The sequence below is a fragment of the Mus caroli genome, unplaced genomic scaffold (assembly GCF_978045245.1).
Source record: "Mus caroli unplaced genomic scaffold, Mus_caroli_1 scaffold_7, whole genome shotgun sequence".
Taxonomy (NCBI): Eukaryota; Metazoa; Chordata; class Mammalia; order Rodentia; family Muridae; genus Mus; species Mus caroli.
In genome coordinates, this window is record NW_028227262.1 from 13,597,511 (window position 1) to 13,621,081 (window position 23,571).

Sequence of the window (23,571 nt, forward strand, 5' to 3'; positions counted from 1 at the left end):
TGGGAGCCTGTGTGGAGATTAAAAAAAAAAAGGCTACTTTTCAGTAGGAAGAAGGCAGTGCGTTATACACAAATATAGACCATCATTTCAGGAAGTTATGGCTACGGGATTTTGTTGGGAATAAAGAAAGAACTATCTTCAAGGGTGACACTCCATGACTCCAACTATGATAGTATTTGCTTGCTCCTGTACTCTGATGCATTAGAAGGTCGGGATAATGCTGCCTCTCATAGTACAGGCATCGGCGAGCCAGGGTAGGGTGTATGGTGCTGTGAAACACACATTAGAATGGACATCAGATTCAAGACTGGGTTCAAGATTAATCGTCTTGGGTCTAGAGAGATGGCTCAGCATTTACCAGCACTTATTTGGTTTCCAGCACCCAAACTGTCAGCTTACCATCACTTGTAACTCCGGTTCCATGAGATTACATGATTAGATGCCTCTTTTGGACTCGGAGAATACCTGCACAAATGTAGTATATATTCACAAAGACACACACACACACACACACACACACACACACACACACTTGAATCTGTGTGTTGTTAAGTCTTCTTCACTTAACTTGTTAAGTCTTGGGTGGGTCCCTTAGCTTCATTGAACCTTTGTGTCAACACATATAAAATGAGATGCTAATGTTCCCTTTAATTTTTTTTTCCTGCTAGGTGATTGTAAAGATCAATTAAAATTAAGTGCCCATGTATTGATTCTCTGATTTAGAGTTAAAAGACAGATTCTAAAGGAGAAACACTGAAGTAGTTTCTTGGTCATCACTCTCTGGGAGGCCCAGACAACAAGAACACCTGCCTTCGTGCCTAGAGCTTGCTGGATTCATCTAATCCAGGCCGTGTTTTGTGGCCAGCCTCTCCTGAGCCCCCTTTTGCAGCTCACTTGGCCTAATCTTTGCCAAGGGCAGCTCAAGGGGGGTTATAACTAGAGTGCCAGGGGTCAGGACAGCAAGCCCCCGCCTGCTGTTTCCAGTGTGTGTGTGTTTGGCTGGCTCACACTTTCCAGCATATCCTCGCCTGCTTTATCTCTGTCTGTTGGCTGCACATTTGTCTTGGTCAAAGATTTATTAGGCTCTTGAAATTTTCTTTTTCTCTCATCATGCCCCATGAACGTCAGAATTAAGAGACTGGGTTAGTGGAGAGAAACCGAGTTTCATGAACAGCAGACGGAGACGAGGTTCTCGATTCTCTAGCATTCGGACACTTCAAGGATGTGTTCCACAATGCGGGTCACGTTTTAAATCATTTTCTTCCTTCTCTTTTCAGAGAGTCGACGAGCTGAAGATGAAGCCCAGCGCAGAGTGCTGTTCTCCCAAGTTCTGGTTGGTGTTGGCCGTCTTGGCCGTATCGGGCAGCAAAGCTCGTTCCCAAAAGAGCGCCCCCAGCATCGGCATCGCTGTCATCCTCGTGGGCACTTCCGACGAAGTGGCCATAAAAGATGCCCACGAGAAAGATGACTTCCATCATCTCTCAGTAGTTCCCCGGGTGGAGCTGGTAGCCATGAACGAGACTGACCCAAAGAGCATCATCACCCGCATCTGCGATCTTATGTCTGACCGGAAGATCCAGGGGGTGGTGTTCGCGGATGACACAGACCAGGAAGCCATCGCCCAGATCCTCGATTTCATTTCTGCTCAGACTCTCACCCCCATCCTGGGCATCCATGGGGGCTCATCTATGATAATGGCAGATAAGGTAAAAAGGACGCTATTCCAAGAAGCAAATGATGCATTGGTTTTTAAGGCAAAACTAAGTAGTTCAAGATAGACGTACACCAGAGCACATCGATGAATGAGCGAATGGATGGGAACTAGTCAGATAGTTAGAAGATGAAAGTGAAAACGTGATAGTGGTGTAGAAAGGTCTATAGCAATGCCGCTCAACCTGTGGGTCATGACCCATTCAGGCACTGAATGACCCTTTCACAGGGGTCGCATTGGAGAACACAGATATTACCTGATGATTTATTACTGCTGAAAAATTGTTGTTGTGAAGTAGTAAGGAAAATAATTTTATGATTTGGGGGGGGGGTCACCACAACACGAGACACTTTATCAAATGGTCTCAGCATTAGGAAGTCTGAGAACCAATGATCTAAAGTTTAAGACAGATTTGTGTGTCTGACTAAGCGGTATTGAACTTGGAGTCTTGGTAGATGGCCTTTTTCCAAACAGGTATGTGAGCAGATCCTTCAAGACTGTAAAGTATCCTCTGTTCTACCATCATAGCTGCATTCTCCTCCACAAAGAAAAATGCCCCAGGGCAGGCACCAGGGCGGGCAGTTACTGTCCAGGGAGACTCAAATGTTTACAGGACTAGAAAGGTATCTACTAACATCTCAGGGTTTGCACATTCAGAGGGGTGTTCGCCCCACAAACACAACCATGTTTCCCCCATTATTAGCTTGGAAGATTTTAGCTGGGGTTTCACACCGGAGTCACTGGCAGTGACTCCGAATGGCCTGATATCTGGTTCCATCACAGCCTGAGATTCTGGGGTCTGAAAACCACCTTGAGTGATTCCAGAGTGCAGTTAAAGCTGAGAGCATCAATTTGAAGCTTCTGAAAGGAAATTACCAAATTCACGTTAGATTCAGTGACTAATGACAGACAGAAAATCTCTTGACATCACCACTGAATCTGAAATCACAGAAAAAATGTTCCACTTGGATTTTTACACCACTGCAGTTATTCAGTTGTGTTTCCTCACTGTTGGTGTCCTTGCTAAGCTCCCACAGCCCATACGCCTGGCCTTTTCAGCCATTTCTGTTTTAGAGTGAGTCACCTCCATGCAATACGAACATCATTAGCCATTTTCAGATTCATCTCCACCTTAGTACCACCATCTATGCTTGTTGTCACCAATTTCAGAACTGCCTTTATGTTTCTGAGCATGTAAAGGGCATGCTCTGTGGTCAAAGATGTTTGGAAATACCCAGAGCCTTGCCAAGGCACCACAAACAAGTGTGTTGCTTGACCAGATGAGAACCACCAGCACAAATTTAGTGGAGAGTAACCCCTTATGACCAGTGTCGCCATCTGTTGGTGCCAGGAGAGATGACTGTTGCTGCTTCCTCCCATAGTTCAGTCTAGGGCAGGCTGGAGTGAGAGCGGCAGGGAAAGATGCTTCACTATCAGGTGAGAGGATGTTCTTATGTCCCTGTGGACACCAGAATGAAAGTTAAAGACAGATGCTGGCAGGAGTCGCTGATGCCAGGAAGTGGGACAGACAAATGCAAAGGAGAGGGAACCCAGTGTGGCAAAGCCCATTGAGTGTTTGCTTTGGGTAGGCATCATTTTTAAAGATTGTGGTCCTGGGTAAATTACGTTTTATTTCATGCACGGCATTCTAAGGATGTGATATTGCATTGGAAGAATGGTGACATGATTAAGAGCCAAATTTTGAAATCATAAATAAGTGTGTGCTTCTTCCCAGAGTACAACAGATAAAAATAATTTTGTTGCTGTTGCTCACTTGAGTTATTGCAAACCTGTGTTGTTTCCCTCGAGCGAGGAGCTTGTGCATACGCTGATTGGTTGCATCCCCCTGGTACCTCTTGCAGACTCTCAACATGAATATAAAACTGTGAGCTGAGGTGCAACCCGGGTGGAGGCTGGGCTTTCGTGCTCGCTGGTGCATGCTGGGCGCTGTGAGCGTGCTCACTGTATGCTAGGCAGTTAGCCTGACCATGCATCGTTTTATTTAATACCACTGAGCTAAGTGGCAATGCGTCTCTTTTAGATGTGAAACCAAGGTTCAAAGAGATCAAAGAGCACATCTAAGCGGATACTGTAGGAACAGGAAGCTACACTCTAAGTCTATAACCTGCTGCCCCTAAGGAAAGAACGAGGCTGCTGGGGGCTTCATAAACATTTTTAATTGCTCCTTTCTTCTTTGTCCTATGGCATTGTGGGGGATGTCACAGTCATCTAGCACTCGATTCAATGTCAAGCAATGAAGAAAGCTCATTGCAGAAGAGAATCAAGAATACACCAGGGCAGCACAGTTCTACAGAGAACCTGCTCGCTCCTGCCTCCTAGGAGTAACAGGCAGAATTGATCTGGTTGTGTGGATCTCAGGAGTCTCTTATCATGAGATGCACCCGAGCAACCACTCTTCATCCTGTCCCCATTGTTACCTCATTCAGAAACCTCATCTCACCTTTACTTCACCCCATCAGTAAAAGGAGATGAACAGTGACTATTTTGGAAGAAGTCCCAATGTAGAGTAAATAATGTCTAATTGAATTTTGGTTCAAAGTCAGAAAGAGGAAGGAGGAAGAAGACCCAGGTAGACAGAGAGACAGATGCTTGGTCATGGAGGGTATGGGGTAAAATTGATGGTGGCCACGGGAGCGGTGTCACAGGGCCAGAGGCACTTGAGAGGACAGAAGTGACTCTCGGGCTGTGCTGAGGAATATGCACAGGCTTAGAGGATCTTTGTGAAATCAAACCAAGAGCCCTCCAGGTCATGGCAAGAGAAGCTTTGGCTTCAAAGTCTGAGGTCAGGTGTATTTGGCTTTAAATCAAAGCATCCACTCAGTTGCCATGGTTGCATGTTGTCTAGGTAGAAAGAGGACCTGTGATTTGACAGCTGTGAGCACTAGTTGGGCAACAGGATAACACATTTCAAAATGGAATTGGTGAGGGAACTCTGGGCTACAGTAGGTTCTGTGACTGGAACATAGTAACTAATGGAGCCGGTTTCATCTGCACCTCCTATCTATTTTTTCTTTCCATTGGCTAGAACTTAATGCTCACTCTCCGTATTTGTGGAGCCTTTGGTACCTGAAAGACACCACTGTATAACAGTGGACTTCTGATGACAAAGATGCACAGATCTGCCTCAGTGTCTGGTCAAATGGTGTGCAGTCATGTTTGTATGCACAGACGGGTCAGTCAAAGAGCCAGTGTTCTGCTCTCAGGGAGGTGAATGCACATTGTACTCTGATGGGGAGAAGCACAGGAGACAATGGAGCACAGATGCTGAGAACTCAGAAGCTGGAGTCTGAGCGACTTCAACCAGAACCTTCTGGATGTGGAATTCTGGTTTACTTACCAGCTTGTTATAGTTGACCTCAGTTCCCTGGCTGCACAGTGGGAGGAAGGCAACCATTGGTGAATGGTTAAAGATTAAATGAGATATGTAGCATGCACCTTGCTAAGAGCCTGGATAACACCGACAAAGAAAACTCAGGAGAGAAATCTTGGAGAGAGCTCTGAAGAAGAGCGCTGAAGAGACCTCTTATCCCATCCAGGAGGTTGAGATTCATTAGGGTATGGAAGCCTGCCATGGCCAAAAAAGGGTACACCCATGACAGAAAAAGCTCCGTCTAGCTACTGAAGAACTTATAGCAGAAGGCTGTTGGGAGTAGTAGCAAGGAATGTTTAAAAATGTCTGAGGTGCTTGGCAGTCCCCCACCTGAGAATGAGAATGCATAACGTATTTTATTTTGTGTTGTTATAATTGCTTTACTCTTACTGAGATCCTGGATGTAGGATGCCGATCTGAAACCAGGCTAGAGGCACTTCTCTTTCCAGGAGCTTTCTCCATTGATTGGGTCCTCACATGTTTAGCTTAGCGATGTTAAGTAACCAGTTCAGAACATCATAGCTCCCAGTTAGCAGCAAACTGGGATTCAACTCCTAGAAACACATGTTGGGAAACTCATGCTTTTCTGTGTACAATTTTGCTTCATAAGACACGGAATTAAGAATTATAAGTCACACATTTCAATCTCCATTCCGATGAGCTTGGAAAATGTAGGCAATCATCGCTTAAGTGATATGAGGCTCAGTAGACGGTTTGTAAGATATAAATTGGCTTCCTTCTAACCAATTTACATCGTTTTGAAGAAAATATGGTAAAAATGTTGGAATGGTACCCAGCAAACACACATTCAATAAAGAACACCAGAGTCCCGAAAACCGTTCTGCTTCTGGCGTTGGTGACAATGAGACTGGCTTGGACAGGATGTAGGACACAAAGCAGAAGGTTGGAGATTGCAGCAGGATACAGGAAGATGGAGTGAGATCAGATCTCTGCAGAGAGGAAAGGGCTCGCTGAGTGCAAGTCATGGTTCAGGGTGTATGGGTTGATCAGAGTGAAAGACTGCCTTTCTCCTCACTGAAGGCTGTGCGCATGCTCATTGTGTGTGCTGTGGTTCGCTCTCGTCTTTCTAAAGGATGTGGTTGGGGAGTGATGCTCCATAGATTATTTTCAGGTTTTACTGTTTTCTGATTTTTAATTTTTGTCATTATTTTGATTTTTGTGCAGAAAGCCACTTTGGGAAATGACAGATAGGATGGTGGCCCCTGTTTCCACTCTCTTCCTCCCTATTTCTCTTCCCCTCTCTTTCCTCTCTCTGTCTCTGTCTTTCTGTCTCTCTCTGCACTCCCCCCACATATTTCATTATCCTCTTTAGCCTGTGATTATTGCCTTTGTTTGTTTGTTTTGTTTTTTTGTTTGTTTGTTTTTTTGAGACAGGGTTTCTCTGTGTAGCCCTGGCTGTCCTGGAACTCACTTTGTAGACCAGGCTGGCCTTGAACCCAGAAATCCTCCTGCCTCTGCCTCTGAGTGATTGCCTTTCTTTTTTCTTTTCTTTTCTTTTCTTTTCTTTTCTTTTCTTTTCTTTTCTTTTCTTTTCTTTTCTTTTCTTTTCTTTTCTTTTCTTTTCTTTTCTTTTCTCTTCTCTTCTCTTCTTTTCTTTCTTTCTTTCTTTCTTTCTTTCTTTCTTTCTTTCTTCCTTCCTTCCTTCCTTCCTCCCTCCCTTCCTCCCTCCCTCCCTCCCTCCCTCCCTCCCTTTCTCCCTCCCTCCCTCCCTCCCTTCCTTTTCTTTCTTTTTTGCTATTTCTTTAGCTAGCATCACATTTAAGCCAGGATAACTACATGTTACATGTACCATTGCCAGTGTCTTCTCTGAAGTTTTTGAAGTGCTGTGGTTTTTCACCCACTTTTGGTTGTCTAGAAGATGGCATTCTAGGAGCAAACTGGTATCATGCAGGGGTATAGCGTAGGCCTGGTTCTCGTTAGTGAGTGTTTTAGTTTTTCTTTTCTTTCTTTTTCTTTCTTTCTTTTTTTTTTTTTTTTTTTTTTTGGCTTTCAGGTTTTTTTGGTTTTTTTGAGACAGGGTTTCTCTGTGTAGCCCTGGCTGTCCTGGAACTCACTCTGTAGACCAGGCTGGCCTTGAACTCAGAAATCCGCCTGCCTCTGCCTCCCAAGTGCTGGGATCACAGGCATGCTCCACCACTGACCTAGGTTTTCATGCAATCCTAGGAGCTAAGCCCTAACATTTCCTTTGTCTTAATGAAGAAACTAAACGTGAGTGTTTGTGTACCTTTGTCAAAGTTCAGGAGCTAGAGTTGTTGGACTGGACTCTGAAGTCATGGTTTCTTTCTCCCAGTTCATGCCTGAGGAAGGAAGAAGCCAGGATAGCACTGCCTGTCTGGAGTTTTACATCTCTCCAGCTTTCTCTTGTTCCCTGATTTGTGGAAAGCTGGGCAAGCAGCTCTCTCTAAGGTACTGGAAACTGCAGGTATATAGGCAGCACTCAATTTTATGCAGATTCTAGATTTTTTTCTATCTTCTATGGTGTACATTTTTAATTGGCCTCTACATCATCTCTTTGAAAAGCCTTGAGAATACTGCCCACTTGCCCAGGGCCATTATCTTGCTTGTAAAACTTGAAGCCTTAAGCATGCTTTTCACAGAAATGAAGATTGTCAGCATGAAGCTACCACACTCACTCCCCAACCACCCCTCAGGTACATGATGGAGTCTACACGGGTGCAGAGGCACGGCAAGGGGAGGGTGTTGGCTGTGGAGTGTGGGTTGGTGTGGTAAGTTTCGTTTGTCCTCATTTCCAGCCTTGTACCCTCGGTCCTGCCCTTTGACCTTGCTGAGTGTCCAGTTCTCCAAGGTAGACAAAAGCTCCCGGTTCAGCGTGAGCCTCAGGAGGTGACAGATGTGAAGCACTGTAAAACTCAGACCTTTCGTATGTGCCATGATGTATTTTCAATACTGCACACCATTCCTGAATTGGAAAGGAAAATGACATTTTTATTAACTGATGGAGAAGCCCTTGGGGCATTTGTTTCCATCATCTGAGACCTGGTGGCTTAATTATCCTAAGTCTTTATGCTGTTGTGATGAGAAAGACTGACATTGATAACCGTTTGCTTTCTGTAAAGCTCTGGCCCAGTCACCTGATTGCAGCTTGTCACCTCACACATAACATCTTATCCTATGTTTTCATTTAATTTATGAGACAGTTTGTCTCCGTCTTACAGATGAGGAAGCTATAGGTCAAAGAGGCTTAGCAATGCTGCCCAGGACCTCTAGGTGGTGATTTGCACATAATGGCTTAGACAGATGAGGTCTCAGAAATATTCCTCTGGAGGGGGGTCAGCCACTGAATGACCTGCTGTGTGGGGGCCTTTGGTATTTTTGTCACGGTTGAGATGTGGCTATCCTCACTATCATAGACATCATGTCCTTATTCAAGGAAGGGGAAAACGTTAGGAGAGTGTTCCATCAGGAAGCATCTTCCTCACATCCTGACTTCACCGTCCAAAGTGATGTCTGTCGCATGGCTAGCCCTTGGAGGTATCTGGCCTCCGTGGAAGAATGACAAAGGGACATGGAGGTATGGGTGGCTCTGAAGGTGCCTCTCAAAGAAAATGACAATTAGCAATTCAGTTAATATCCATATGATACAAAAGCCCAAACATCTCTCCTTCCCTGGGCCTCACCTCAAATGCTGCTTCAGTGTCCTTGCTCCGGCTTCTTCATGTCCTCTGGAGTGCAGAGTCCTGACGTCTTTCTGCTTGACCCCTTTTTGCTCAAGAAACTTTTATGTGACCCTGAGTATAATGGTGTAGTAGATAAATATAAAATCTAACAGTAATGATAGTAAATCATAAAGAAATTTATTTTAAGACAATTCTTCGGTATGTGTATAATTTTCCAGATGAAAGCAAATTTGAATATTAAAGAGGCAACTGTGTTCATCCTGCTTTACATAAAGAATTAAATCTTGGCTGAGTACTTGGTACTACAAGGACTGAGAACATCTTCGGTGTATTTCAGATTTGACTGATACTTTGCATTCACAATTTTCAACATTAATAACAACTATCCCTTCACATAAATACATAGTAATCAGTGACAGAAGTATGGTGGAGGCCATTTCAGAAATGTTGGAAATTACGCCCTAATCCCAAATGCAAACTCAATTTAATATTTATTAAATAAGACTTAATTCAGTAACTCAAATGGTAATTTAAACATCAAACTTTTCTTATATGACACAATCCTAGGATATAGATTGGATATCTGCACATTGAAGAATAATGGGCAGAAAACATTATGTTTTTGTTTCCCACAACTAAGTCATTATGTTTCGAGAAAAGCTGAGAACTTTATGTGGGCAGTGTAAACCCTGTGATTTATAACACACTATAGTCTCACATCTGACCTGTTTCAGGTGGAATCTCTTAGTGGCTCATGAAGGCCCATACACTAGAAAAGATGTTTTCAGAACTAAGCTTATGTATGTGAAGTCTCACAATTCAACACAAGTGAGCAGAGATGGAAGCACCTTGATTTGCTAAACGTTTGGTTTTGAATTAATTTTGGGTTCTCGGATGTCTAGAAACCTTTTGCTGATGGAGACCTGAGTCCCAACTTAAGATACTACCATGCTCTGGGCCTGGGTCCTCATTCGCCAGGTGTTTCCTCTGATCTACTTGTTATTATTCTTTCTTCTTTTCATCTTTACTCTTAGGGATTCTTAGGAGATGTTTGAAAGTAGATCAGGACTTGATCAGATGTCACAATGACTGCTGTGCGTATGCATGCTTTCTTTGCATTGCAGGCACTTGAAATGGGGTCACAAAGCATAGGAAGCATCCCATAGTGTGTAATAGCATCCATAGTCAGGAGAGTTTCACTCGAAATATTAGTTGTATATCTATGGAAAAATACCTTTGTGACTCACAATCCTACGCACATCATATCCGCATTAATAAATCTGAGTAAACATGAAAGCTCCCTTGCTCTTCATTCTTCCCTTATAGTCTGATCTGAAAATGTGGGCTCAAACCATGGATTTCCTCATCTCTCACCTTCTCCAAACTGGCAAAGTCAATAGATTTTTCAAGTTGTTCTTGACCTTCTGAGGTACAGTGCACTGTTGATGTTTTTGATGCTAGTTACAGGAAGTATGATGACAAGTGTAATCAGATACATCACAGGTTGGTGGCAGTGGCAACGGGAGTGAGAAGCTGTGGTCATAGAAGTCGAAATGTATAGTCAGCCTTTGGGACTACAGGTATAGAGTCCCATGGGTTGGGCGTCTAGATTATTATACCAGTTAGTTAGCTTCCTCAGTTGTAGGAAGAAGGTGGTTGAGGACACGAGCAGGCTAAGGCTCAGAGTGAAGAGTGGGGAGAAGGGATGAAGGCGTTGGGGTAAAGTGTTGAGAGCAGTGAGTGGATCAGGTTCAAGAGTCAAGAGTAGAGCCTAGGTTTTGAGGTTTCAAGCTAGAATAGCAGGTGCAGAGACAGAGCCCTGGGTTCTGAGCCCAAGCATAAAACTGCATACTGGGCAGTCAAGGTCAGAGCCTTGGATGCAGGGGGTCAAGAGTAGAAGCTTGACTGCAGCATACTTTGTGGGGTGGCCAGGACAGGTGCAAGGCATAACAAAGGTCAAACAGAAGTCCTTTGATAACATTAAGAGGAGAAGAAAAACAAGAGCAGAGTGGGGGCGGGGCGACCAAGAAGGAAACCCAAGAGACACACTCTCAGAAGATGATAGTTACCAGGTAGGGAGCCAGCCCACGCTACTCTCTTCCTCAAGCAATAATCAAGTTCTCTAAGGAGTTCTGTTAGCCCCATCTTCTTAGGGTATCTCCACTGGGTCCCTACCCTATGCATGCATCCTCCTTGACTAGAGATCTAGCGCTGGCTTTCTCTTGCTTGTACTACATGGGTAACCTCATCTGAGATTCCTTAGAGGCTCAAGTCTGATGGGGATGGTTTCACCGATAGCTCTGCTCTGGCTTCCCATGGCTTAGAGTATGACGTGCTCTTTGATCAGGGCTCAGACTGCCTCACCAGGACTTTTCTTAGTCTCCCCGCCCTTGAAGAGCAATGTCAAGCCACACTAAATTTACAGCTCCCTGAATGGTCTTGGCTGGTTTACATCTCTGTGCCTTTGTCTATGCTTCCTCTATTCCTTAGAACATCCTTGTCCTTGTCCCCCAGAGCCATTCTCTTCCTTCAGCAGATCCTCCTGTGGTTCCTACCTTGGAATTTGCAATTTCTCTCCCATTTGTTGATCAGTGCCCTATTTATGTTTCTTCATAATTTGTTTACCTGTCATTCCCCTATGCCATACAGTGGCTTGCTGTGGGAATCAGTAATAGTTTATTCCCAGCCTTTGGCACAGTGTGACACATAGAGTCTTAAAATGAGGAACTTTAAAAGTTGGCAGTCACTGAACTGTATACTCTGTATGAACACTAACTGGGCTGAGTCGTGACCCCCCCAAAAGATATGCCAATGTCCTAAAGAAGCTATACATGTGTCTGCATTCTCATCATTATGACAGTGTATTTGGTGAAAACAACTTGAGCAGAGAAAGACTCAATTTGGCTCACACTTTTAAAGATGGACATCCATCATGTTAAGAAAGGCATGGAGAGCACAGCGGTTCACATCGTGGTGGGCCACAAAGCCAGTGATGGGTTTCTGGTGGTAGAATTGCTCTTTCCTTTCCTGCCATGGTGCAACCAACACTGAGGGCTGGTCTTCTCAGTTAACTCTCTCTTCAGACATCCTCACACACACTAAAAACATCCTCATACTAGGCCTGTCTCACCGGTCTCTTAGGTGACTCAAACTGACAATAGAAATTGGCTGTCACCATGACCTAGTTTAAAAAAAGGGTCTTTGCAAATGTCATAAAGGATCTCATGGTGGTATTATCTTGTATTATTTGGATAAACCCTAAGCTATGTGACAGATACTCTTCTAAGAGACAGAAGAGAAGAAAGACAGACACAGAGATGCCTGTGTAAAAAGTCAGGCTGGAGTTACTGAACCACAAGTCAAGAAAGCCACTTGAATCTTGAAGAAGTAAGGAAGGAACCTCCCCAGTTCTTCCAAAGAGATTACCTGCATAACATCTCAGTTTCAGGATTTTGCTCTCCAGAAACTCCATAGATCATTCATTTCTACTTTTTAAAGGCACTAAGTATGTGATAATTTGCTGTAGTGTCCCTTGCAAACTAACATGCATGCCACAGCTAAGAAGAGACACACCAGATTGCCACTGCCTAGGCTATTACCTGTCTTTACTCCTGTTTACGTGTGGCATTGAGAATTATTTATTATTATTATTAATTTTATCATTTACATTTTTTTGAGCCTTAGTTTCCTAATCCATAAAATAAAGATTCAAGGAGACTCTAACCCTCCTTGCATTGAATCAGGACACTCAAAGTACTGGAGAGTAAGGGGAGATGGTTCGGCCAGTCAAATATTTTTCTTCCAAGTGTGAGCCTCTGGATTCTGATTCCTAGCACACCCTGTAAACATGGAGGTGTAGATCTACCACCCTAGCACTGGGGAAGAGGAAATGAGCAAATCCCCAAAACTCATTGGCCAGACAGCCTGGCTGGACCAATCAGCTTCTTCTGAGATACTATCTCCAAAAACAAATGTAAAGAATGATGAAGACACTGTTAACTCAAGCTGTTCACATATGCATACATGTGCACATAGGTGTGCACACACCTAGACAAACATGTACATATACACAGTAATGAGAAAATACCTGGGAAATAGTGGTTAATAAGATAACCAGAGGCATAAGCCATTAGCTGTATGGTTAGAACTCACCCAGCTCTGGGGTGATTGGGTACGCACTTTGGGTGTTTTCTCTGAGTGTGGTGTTCTCACTTCCTGGGCCTCTGGTTCACCTGCTTTCACCCATGTTCTCTTGCCTCAAGGGGCTTTTCTTTTCTGTAAGTTATCTGTCCTCACTGCCATGACCAAAGTACCTGACATCCTCAACCTGAGGGGAGGCAGGGCTTTGCCTCAGTTCAGTTTCAGAGGTGTCAGTTCACCATGGAGGTGAGGGTGTGGTGGCTTGGCTCACATGGCAAATAGGACATAGAAAGGAATCATAACAGGAAGTGCCCAAGGTCAAAACACACCAGAAAGGACATAGCCTCGGAGAGCTACTTTCTATAACCAAGCCTCTCCCCCACAGGTCTACAACTTCCTGTGCTTAAAGCTTGAATGCATGGGTGTATTAGCCCACATTTTAGCTCAGGGTCTTTATGGTTTATCTCTGAAAATGCCTTTACAGGTGCAGGGGCATGATCTAATTTCCTATGTGATTCTCAACCCAGTCAAAATCGACATCACATCTTCTCTATGATGAAAAGTCAAAACTTCTTTCTCCTTTCTTCCCTTCCATGGCCTGCTTTCTGTCATCACTACTATGACCATAGCAGGTTGCAGTCCCTATTTGTTCTCTCTTCACCCTGTTAGAAGCCTACAAGCTTTGCCAGGGCTGGGGCAGCATCTTTTTCCTCCTGGTATTCCCAGAACCTAGCTTACATTTAGCATATTGTAAGCCCTTAATACCTATTTAGTAGATGTATGTATGAATTCATTATTTTAGGGCAGCAATTCGAGTTGCAATTAAGAGCAAAGTATTTTAAATCCGAATGAAAATGGATAATAGGATTAATGTCTCTAGTTACTGGTGAAGCCATTTCTTATCTCTCTCTGGGATGCTATCTCTATTACCCTCCCTTCTTCACATCTGGCCAGGTACCAGCCTTCCATGTAGCATCAGACTTTGAGTTAGATTATGCATTTCCAGTTTATTTCTAACACATGTGGTCAAGTGGGGTGTCTCCGGTTAGGGGTTCCATGTGAAGTAGCAGAGTAAATCTTTATAACAAAGCACTGGAGTACAGTCAGTCTTGACTTTATTAGCACAAATTTAAAAGAGAAAAGAAAAACATACATTTTTTTTTAAATCTTGAAAGATGAACATAGGCAGTTCCTATGACGTGCTAAATCACCTAGCAATCACCTGACGTCATTAAATGTAGACAGTACCATTTCCTAAGGTATTTAGGAACTTCAAGGAATTTCCAAGATTTAGGAACATCACTTAGCAAAAATATTCTTTCTCTTCATTTATTCATCCAAGCAAAAAGCATTTTACAGTCTCTGCCACTGAAGTTTCTGGAGTTAGAGTCTAGAAGAAAGACTTATTGTATGGAGTGGATTGACAATAAACAGATACTTTAGTTAAGCAAATTTTTTTAAATGGGAGTTTCTGTGATTTGCATATGGCTGTCCCTTGGAAAGGCTCATTTTCTAAGGGCTTGGTGGCCAGATGAAAGGGTGTTTTGTGGGTGACTAGGTCCTGAGGGTTTTGAGGTAATCAGGTAATCCTTTGATATATTAATAGTTGAATTGACTATTGGGAAGGGAAGGAAACTGTGGAAGCTGGGATCTGAATGGAGGAAGTGGGCTATTTCCATCATGCATCGCAAAGATACCCTTTGTCCTTTGTGTTTTCTGTCTGTCTCCTTATGGTTCCTGTCTGTGTTCCTGTGTTCCTTGCCTGTGTGCCTGTGTTTCCTGTCTTCCTCCCTGTGTTTCCTGTCTTCCTCCCCGTGTTTCCTGTCTGCCTCTCTGTGTTTCCTGTCTTTCTTCCTGTGTTTCCTGTCTTTCTCCCTGTGTTTCCTGTCTGTCTCCCTGTGTTTCCTGTGTGTCTCCCCTGTTTCTTGGTGGACATGAGGTGACATTTCCCCTCTCACATACTCCCTCCTCCATGACTATTTGCTGACAGCAGGCATATTGTAGCCATGCCCGCCTACCTTAGCCACAACTTCTGAGGCCAGGAACCAGAATATAATCTTTCTCCCTTAAATTTTTTAGGGGGGGGCGTATTTTGTCACAGTGAGAGAGTCCTGACTAAAGCAGTGGTAAACGTTAATGAACGTGAAGGAAGGAATATCATGAGCTATTTTAGTTAGACTTCTCCCAGAAGGTCCCAGAGGACCTGCATTATGTGTGAAGATGTAAGGGATGATATTTGTCAGAGAGAAGAGCAGGTGAGAAGGCCTTGAAGTGGAAGCATGTTCTTTTATTTTTACTTTTGTTGGGTTTTGATGAGTCACAGGTCAGCGTGACTTAGATTGATGAAGTCGTCTGGGGCCAGATCTTATAGGACTGAAGAACCCTGGCACGTAGTTGGATATTTTTGTATTCTTCCTAGGCATGGGAAGGGAGTGGCCTAAGCTGAGGTCCTGTCCTCTCAGTTGGAGTTAGCATACTTCAAGGGGTTGAAGCCTGGTGAGTTTGAGCTCTGGCTTTCCTAGACTAGGCAATGTCTTCTGCATGTAACTTAGCTGCTTGTGTTTCCTCACCTGTACGATAGGGCTAGTACTTACATGTCCCCAGAGTCCTTCTACTGCCCCACAGACTAAGCAGTCCCTCTTTGGGTTCTCTTGAGTCCTGAATACTTCTGTCTGAAGTGCAAATAACATTATTTGTTACTTTGCCGGGCACATCTCTTAGTGAATAAATGATTGGGATTACTCCTAACGGAATGATTTCTTCAAGCCAGACATGCTCTTGTTTTGGTATTTCTACAGGTTACTTAGTTTTTGCTTTGTTCACAAAATCTGTTCATAACTGTGACAACACTAAATGAATGTAGACAGGTAGAAACATGTGGTTTGTCTTTGTCTTGTCTTCTCGAAATCGTTCCTGTAGTTTCCATGTTAAGGGTGTCCTTTGGCAGCTCCTGGACTTATTTCTACATAGTCACAGCCCAGTGTCATTTTCTTTCTTTCTTAATGGAGTAGGGGTCATCAGAAGTTACCTGCAGGGACTGGTAAATCAGGGGGGATTTGTTTATTTGTTTGATTGTTTGTTTAATAAATGTTGATGACATCAATCACAGGAGTTGAAGCAATAATGGCTTGGCCATCTCAGGTAGCCTGCCTTGTGAGGAGAGGGTTCCTGGCATACCCCCAAGTCCTCATGGCCTGCCACCATGTGTTTTGGATGCATTCTGTTGTCTTGGCAACATGCTCTGTAGAGTTGTAAGGAGCAGCAGCCTTTAACCTTTCAGTATCCTGTTTCCAGGACAACAGACTTCATGGGAAGTCAGAATCACTGTCACTGAGTGTTGTTGCCACCCACCCCTCCCTCCTACTCTGCCTGCCTACTCCTATTTTTGCTGTCTTCCATCTGTATCCCTCCACTTCTGCTTTGATAGATCTGCTGTCTGCACACCCAAACATATTTTTTATTCTTTTACCATGCCTGGGTTTTACTGAAGTAAAGATTATAAACTCTCAAAAGCTAAAACAACATACCTTAATCAGTTAAGGGAATTGTGGGAGTTAAAATGAAGGGCTTAAAAATACAGTAAGAAAGGGAGAAAGAAGTTTCATACAGTTTATATAGTTTGTTTTTAGAGCATGGTAGAGCTGCTGCTTCCTCCTCCTCCTCCTCCTCCTCCCCCCCCCTCCCTCCCCCTCTCCTTTTCCTTCTTCTTCTTCCATTGGTCTACATAGGTTTTTTTTCTTTTATTGAAGATAGATTTTTTCATCTAATCTATTCTGATTACTGTTTTCCCTCCCTTACCCCTCCCAATTCCTATTCACTGCTCTTTCCATCCTGGTTCACACCCTTTCTGTCTCTCCTTAGAAAGCAAGCAGGTAGCTAGAGTATAATAATGATAATGCAATAAAAGATGATAAAACAAACAAACAAATCCTAATACGACAAAACAAGAAAAAGCTCTGAAGAAAAAGCACAAGGAATCCATATAGGTGCAGAGATGCACACATTCTCATACACAAGAATCCCATAAAAATACAAAACCAAAAGCTGTAATATATCTGCAAAGGATCTGTAAGGTAGAAAACAGCAACAAACTAACAAACACCTGGCTTCACATTAAGAGACCAAGACTCTGCAAGGATGCTGCCCACTTCGTTTTGTGTTGGCCATCTACTGCTGGGCATGGGACCTATCCTTAGAAGTGATTTGTTTCCCCAGTGAGGCAAAACCTTGTTTTTCATTTGCAAATGGCTGTCTTCTGTTGGAAATAGCTTTTTGGTTAGGAATAGGGGCATGTGTCCTTTCTCTCGGCTCTAGGACCCCATTTGGGGCAGACCCATTCTGGTCCTGGCCATGAGAATGATGCCACAGTCTGTGTGAATTCATGTGTGCATCCATTGTGTGGCTTTGGAAGGCACTGCTTCCTTTGTATCCTGTCTCCTCTGGCTCTTACACTCTCTCTGCCTCCTGTTCATCAGAGCAGCTTGAGTCTGAGGAGAGGCATAGGAAGGAGAAATATAGCCATCCCTCTTAGGGATGACTGCTCCAAGCCTCTCGCTCTTTGCATATAGTCTGGCTGTGGATCTCTGTATTTGTCCACATCTGCAGCAAGGGGAAGCTCTTCTGTGTAGTAGAATGCCAGGAGACATTTTAGTGAGGGATTCTTGAATATTTCAGCAACAAGATTTTATTTTACTATGATCTTAGGAGAGACTCTTTGGCTTTGTACTCCAGGTTTGGGGTAAAGACGCATTAACTGTTGTTTTCATAAAATCCCCCCAAAGGCTCCTGAGATTCGGCAAAGTCTGAGAGCTACTTCAGAGTAAAACACACCACACTGTGTGATAACACCGTTTGGGAGATGCAGCTCTGTGATAGGTGTTGTCTTGCTTGTTGGGCTTTCTGACTGTGGTCCTGTGAAGGTGTTTGTGTGGCTTCTTAAGAAAGGGGAAGAAAGAGAGAGATGGGGAGAGAAGCTAAAAGATGAGGGGAGGAGAGTGCAGGAGGGAGCAAGCCCTGCGGAAATTGGAAGGCAATGGCCATATCTGGCCTTCAGTTTCGGGGACAGGCTTCTGAGGGCTTGGCCTGCTTGGCCTGCTTGGCCTGCAACTCCATGACGCGTTTTAAACCTTGTAGTGGGTCAGATCTGAATTTTCAGAACAGGTCAGTTTTCTTCCTTTTGTTGTTGTTGTGGTTCAAAAAGCTAGATAACGTCTATGTGGCAGGGTCTGCATGCCTGTGTGCACTTGGTACTGTATGGGTAGTTGGTTTAACCTTCAAAAGATAATCTAGGCTTGAAATAGAAGTATTACTTGCCTTCACTTGCAGATGAAAAGACAGGATTTGAAAGGGAAGCAGTCTGTAGTTTCACACTCATGGTAGCAGGATAGACATTGGAATCGGTGACTATGTGGCCAAAACTTATTATATCTGCTGATATAATTCACCTCCTCTTGAACAGCCTCATGGCCTTGGCCTTTTGGGAATAGCTATCATTTAGCTGGAGGAAGATGTCCCAACTGCTCAAATGGTGCCCGGGTGGCACTTGGGAAAAACGATCCCACCCTTACTCAGCCAGTCTGGACTTGAATCTTAATGTCAAGAACAAGAGACAATTCAAAGGGAAGAGTACGGTTGAGGTGGAGGCAAGACACAGAAGGTAGCTGGAAGGGAAAGGATCTAGAGTGGGCATTTCTAACCAGGCTGGGCTTGGGCCAGCAGGGACCAACTTGGGAGCACTAGACCAGAGGGGTCAGCATGGGAGCACTCATTCTCTCCAAGATCTTCACCCACAAGAGTGCACTTCAGACTTTCCAGAAACCTTCAGGTTTTGACACTTCCAAGCAAACCGCAAAGGCATGACTTGTGGATCGGTTCTGGATTTGAGTTTCTTTCTTTTCCTACCATGGCGTGTGTCAGGAGAAAATGGATCCGAATAGTCATCCATTGAAGGTCTCAGCTCCCACTTTAAAGATGGGACATAAAGAAAGACAAGCAGTGTCTTTACCTCACCTCTACTCGAAATGGCTTTAGGTCTTGGCGAATTGGCTCCATGCTTCCTTCCCAGTGTTGACTCGTCCTAGAGAATTATCCATAACTTTTGTCATATTGTTCCAGACTTCCTTACCAGTTGCTACTCTGAGGTACTATGTCCTTGCTCTTCCACGAGCACCTGCCTCTTTGCTTGGTTTTCATCACACACCCTGCTTGCTTATTTCTTTGATGTTCTGGTCTGTTTATGGGTAAAAGTGGTATTCAGGTATGAGAAAAAAAAATCCATGTCAAGGGCTGGGCTAGCTCTCTGTGTATGCTCAGGCAATGAGTGTAAAAGGCAAATTTCTCACATAGTGTGTGAGCCTCTTTCAAAGGAAAGAGGCCCGTCTCCTCCACCTGACAGGGACAAGGGAGAAGACACAAGGCTCACTTAGTACATATTTGTATATGATGAGAGATCCTTTGCAGATGGGGACAGGCCATGTGATTTTGGACAGGAGCCTACATTGCAAGGTGGGATAGATAAGTGAGATGCGTTTTTGTGTGTTCTTTTCATCAAAAACATCTGCGATTCTATGAATAATTCTCTTTCCCCTGGCCCCAGGCTGGCTGCTTGCCTAGAGTCTCTGCCAGAGCCTACCCCCTTGTGCCCCTCTGAATGGAGATGTCAGAGGGTCCAGATGCAGACCAGGTACTGAGAGCAGAAAAAGACCAAATTTGCAATTCAGAGTCTAGGGTTGAGGCATTCCATCAGGAAGTATGAGGGCAGAGACTCTCAGGACCAGTCAAGAAAGGCGCGAGGGAACTGACCATTAAGGCCATCAACAGATGCTCAACAGCAGTGACAGCAGCAGGTCCTCTCGCCATCATGCAGAGCTGTGGATGGGGCCCAGGCTGAGCAGCAGGACCCACAACAGGCTTCTCTGCAGCAGGGACCAAGGGGTGGTCAGCATCCTGTTTCTCAGCCTGCTTGCCTTTTCCCAGAGAAGACTAACCCTCTGTCAGAGAGTGCTGAGAGACAGGAACACTCTTCTGGTCCCAGCCCCTGCTCACTGCTCGCCTCTGAGACTACGTTGATAGCTATAGCTTTACCCAGTGACAGCCACAAAATTCTCTCTTTGGAGTTCCCTGTGGTTTCAGGGAGCAATAGGAAGTTTCACGAGTCAAAGGGTGACAGTCAGCAGGTGCTAGTGTGACCCCAGCTCTTCCTCAGGGGAGACCAGATCAGCCTGTCGAGAACGAGCTAGTGAGGCAGAAAGGGTTTAAGGACACAGTGCAGCTCTCTTTGTGCTGCATTGGAAAGGCCCCTTCTTTCCTGCCCCTCTTACGCTCTCCTTAACCCAGGAGACCTACCTGGGCACTACAGCAGGGGCTTAGAGACTCCAGGAGTTGCCAGTATCTGCAGCTAGTTCCTTGACTTCCAGGAAATAGCACAAAGGTGTTAGCAGGACTCACTTATGTGTACTCGAATACCCAAGCAGCGTGGTCAGCTCTATCGTCCAGATGTCTGGATGGTTAACCCCAGAGGAGAGTCAATTGAGTGGATGCCTACTGCTTTTCATATTAGATTTTACCTCCTTTCATTTTTGACAACTCAGGCTGCCCTTTTTATCCAGTGCCTTTCTTTGGTCTCTTGGCTGCCCCTTCCTCAGCCCCTATCTTCCTTCCCTAGCCCACCAATAGGGCTTCCCATAAAGCTCTGTATAATTCAGTTCAGACCTGATCTCCACATTGCCCTAGCAGTTTCAACTTATGGGTCTTTGTCTTACACTAAGCTCAGGCTGTCTATTGATTGATTCCTTGCCAGGATCTAAATAAATAAATGCAGCAGTGGTGTGATCCATTCCATGGATACTTTTGGTCTGACTCATTGAAGGGTAAGTGATAGGGAGATCTCAGAGATCTCATGGGCTCATTAGGGAGCCATGTGTTTAAAATGGTAGGTATTTTCTTGAGGGCTGACAGTAGCCTGACCAAAGCCACAGACTCTGCTTGCTGGGTTGCCTTGCAGAGATAGGTCAGTAAGCTTGGCCAAGTAGGGAAAAATAGTCCAGAGACCACTAGGAAGCCTGAACAAACAGTAGCTCCACTGAAGCAACTGGGTTTCTGGGGCTCCTTCAGGGAGGTGGGGAAGAGAGAAATTGGGGTGCTACCCAGGTCAATGAGTTGAGGTGGGGTCACTTTAACTTCCACCGTACAGAGAAGGTGTCAATAGCCCTTTCTACAGACTGTCCTAGGTGCGCTTTGGTAAGCTAGACCAAGGTCTTAGCCTGTTAGGTATGGACATTTTCTGAGTCTCCCACAATTCCTTCTCTATGTTCTCCTTCCTCTCCTTCCTCTGCAACCTACTTCCCACCCCATCATCTCACTCCTGGTTCATGCATTTGTGCCCTTCCCTCCCCTTGCTTCTCTCCATCTCCGTGACCCAGTCTTCTACACGACATACTTTCTGTGGTGCACACAGCTCTCTCCATGCTTCATTTTGTCAGTGGCCATGGCCCTCAGTGGCCTACCTTTGGACCTGGCACACTTAAACGTTCCCAGGTGGTCTGCTCTTGCCTGCTGGAGCTGTCACACTTCAGTTTCAGAGTCTGTGGCAAAGGTGATTGCATTGGTTAGAACTTGGAATTTAATGAGGCCATCCAAGGGCATATGTCTTCTCTCTATAGGATCCTGTTAGCTCTCCCTGATACCCTGGCATACATGAGCACCAGCAGACACATTCACGTTCTCGAGTTGCTTATAGTGGGTGTCTGGGTCAATGCTGAGCCTTAATAGGTTACACAGATATCTAGTTACACTTTACACTGGGATCCTCACAGACAGATAGCTTATAATTCTAAGTCTGAAGGTAGTTCATGCTTAATATACAATGTATGGAATTCAGCCCCAGACATATGGCCTCAGGCTCTGGCTGTTTTTCTGACTTATCCTTTTTGTGGAATGGAAAAGAATGAAGAGAAATGGGGTCTCATATAGTACAGGATGACTTTGGGCTCAAGTGTAACCTTGAACTCCTGATCTTTGCTGTCTCTGCCTCCCATTTCCAGAATTACAGGTATACACTACCACACCTGGACGTTTCTTGTTAGTCCTGAGCCCTTCACATACTTAAGCTTTCTGTACCTCAGTTTCCCTATCCATGCAGTGAGGAAAACAGAGCTGCACCAGTATTTGGCTGCCTTCAGCCTCTGCTGCCTGCAGCCCTCTCTCTTCCTCTCTTGTTCCTAAATCTATTTGGCACTTTTTTGTTTCAGCCATGAGTGTTCTTTAATGTTTTTAGCTAGCGTTTCTCAGACTCCTCCTTCTCATGTCTCAGTGTTACACTATTTTTCCACTTTCTTACCTGATCCTCATTGTCAGTTTCAGTATTTCTTCATCATTTCCATTTCCATATTAAATTTAACATCCCTTGCCAATATGTTTCCTCCCCAATTCCCATCTTCTATGGTTTCTATGCCTTTTGTAGCTTCTGGGAGAATGCATGACTTTTAATTATTTAGATGTGTGAGAGAATAATTAAATAAATGATTTAATTAATTTTCACATAGGTACTAGCACCAGGGGCCGGGGTATACAATAGAAAAAATGAGGTGTATAGGCAGGCACCCTGGACCCACGAATGGTTGGCTTAAGATAGAAAAAAACAAGTGTAGAGGAGACCTTGGAGTTTAACTCTCATTTGTCAAGAAACTGGAAGATGATAGCCCATCACACTAAACTAGGTCTAAAAAAAAAAGGATGTAAACATTACCAGTGTTTAAAATGAAGGACAAGAGGGTAGGCTCATTACTATTATTCAAAAAATAATGTCTTGAGGAGAGAAGGCCCAGTCATTCAGAGGACTTGCAGGGCAAGCATGGGAATCTGAGTTTAGTTTTACAGTATCCATGTAATAAAGCTGGCATGGCCATGAGGGCCTAAAAACCCAGCAGTATTGGTGGAGAGAGACAGGAAGATCACTGGGCTGGCCAGCCTAGCTAGAAATACAACAAGCTATGGGTTCAGTGAAGGACACCATCCCAAGAGAAATAAGGTAAAGAGTGATTGAGCAAAATGCCTCCTAGTCCTCTTAGCATGTGTGTCTGCACACATAGGTGTACCTATAACATACACATAGATATACACATACATACTGAGCATGTACACCTGCATGCATAGGTATACCTATTACACACATGCACACATGCATATACACACTGAGCATGTACACCTACACACGTAAACGAATCTATAACATCACTACTATGAACACAGGTACACATGCACATGCACATAAACACACACACCACCACCACCACAGACACAGATATATATGCACACAAAAAATGAAATAAAATGTGTTGTACAAGCAACATCATAAAACAGGAACTAATTGACGTTGTTAGTTTTTGAGGGACTTAATTGTTGGAGTTGCTTCCTCTGGCTGAATGGGAATATTAGAGGCAGGTCAGATTACAGGGAAAGAGTCTATGCTGACCTACCAAGACAAGCTTCCTTGCTTTATAACCAGCCATGGCTATTTGACTGTGGAAAAATCCCTTAACCACTCTTAGGCCTCCTTGTCTTGATTTGAAAATGAAGGCCTTGAGATTTGTAATCCATTCATGTTGGTTTGTAAGTAGCATCTAAAAGCACATGATGCTGATTGAGGAGGAGGTGACAAAGGCTGCAGAGGA

The 23,571-nt window shown here is 44.2% G+C and overlaps 1 protein-coding gene across 3 annotated transcripts in view; it reads left to right on the forward strand.

The window, feature by feature from the left end:
• The window catches only part of Grin2b (glutamate ionotropic receptor NMDA type subunit 2B), a 453,007-nt gene that overhangs the window by 136,582 nt on the left and 292,854 nt on the right, over positions 1-23,571 (forward strand). For all 3 annotated transcript variants that reach the window (XM_021164703.3, XM_021164705.3, XM_029478514.2), the window contains exon 4: positions 1,278-1,706. In XM_021164703.3, the coding sequence (XP_021020362.1) occupies positions 1,296-1,706 (411 nt within the window). In that variant the 5' untranslated portion in view covers positions 1,278-1,295. The remainder of the gene's footprint in view (positions 1-1,277; positions 1,707-23,571) is intronic.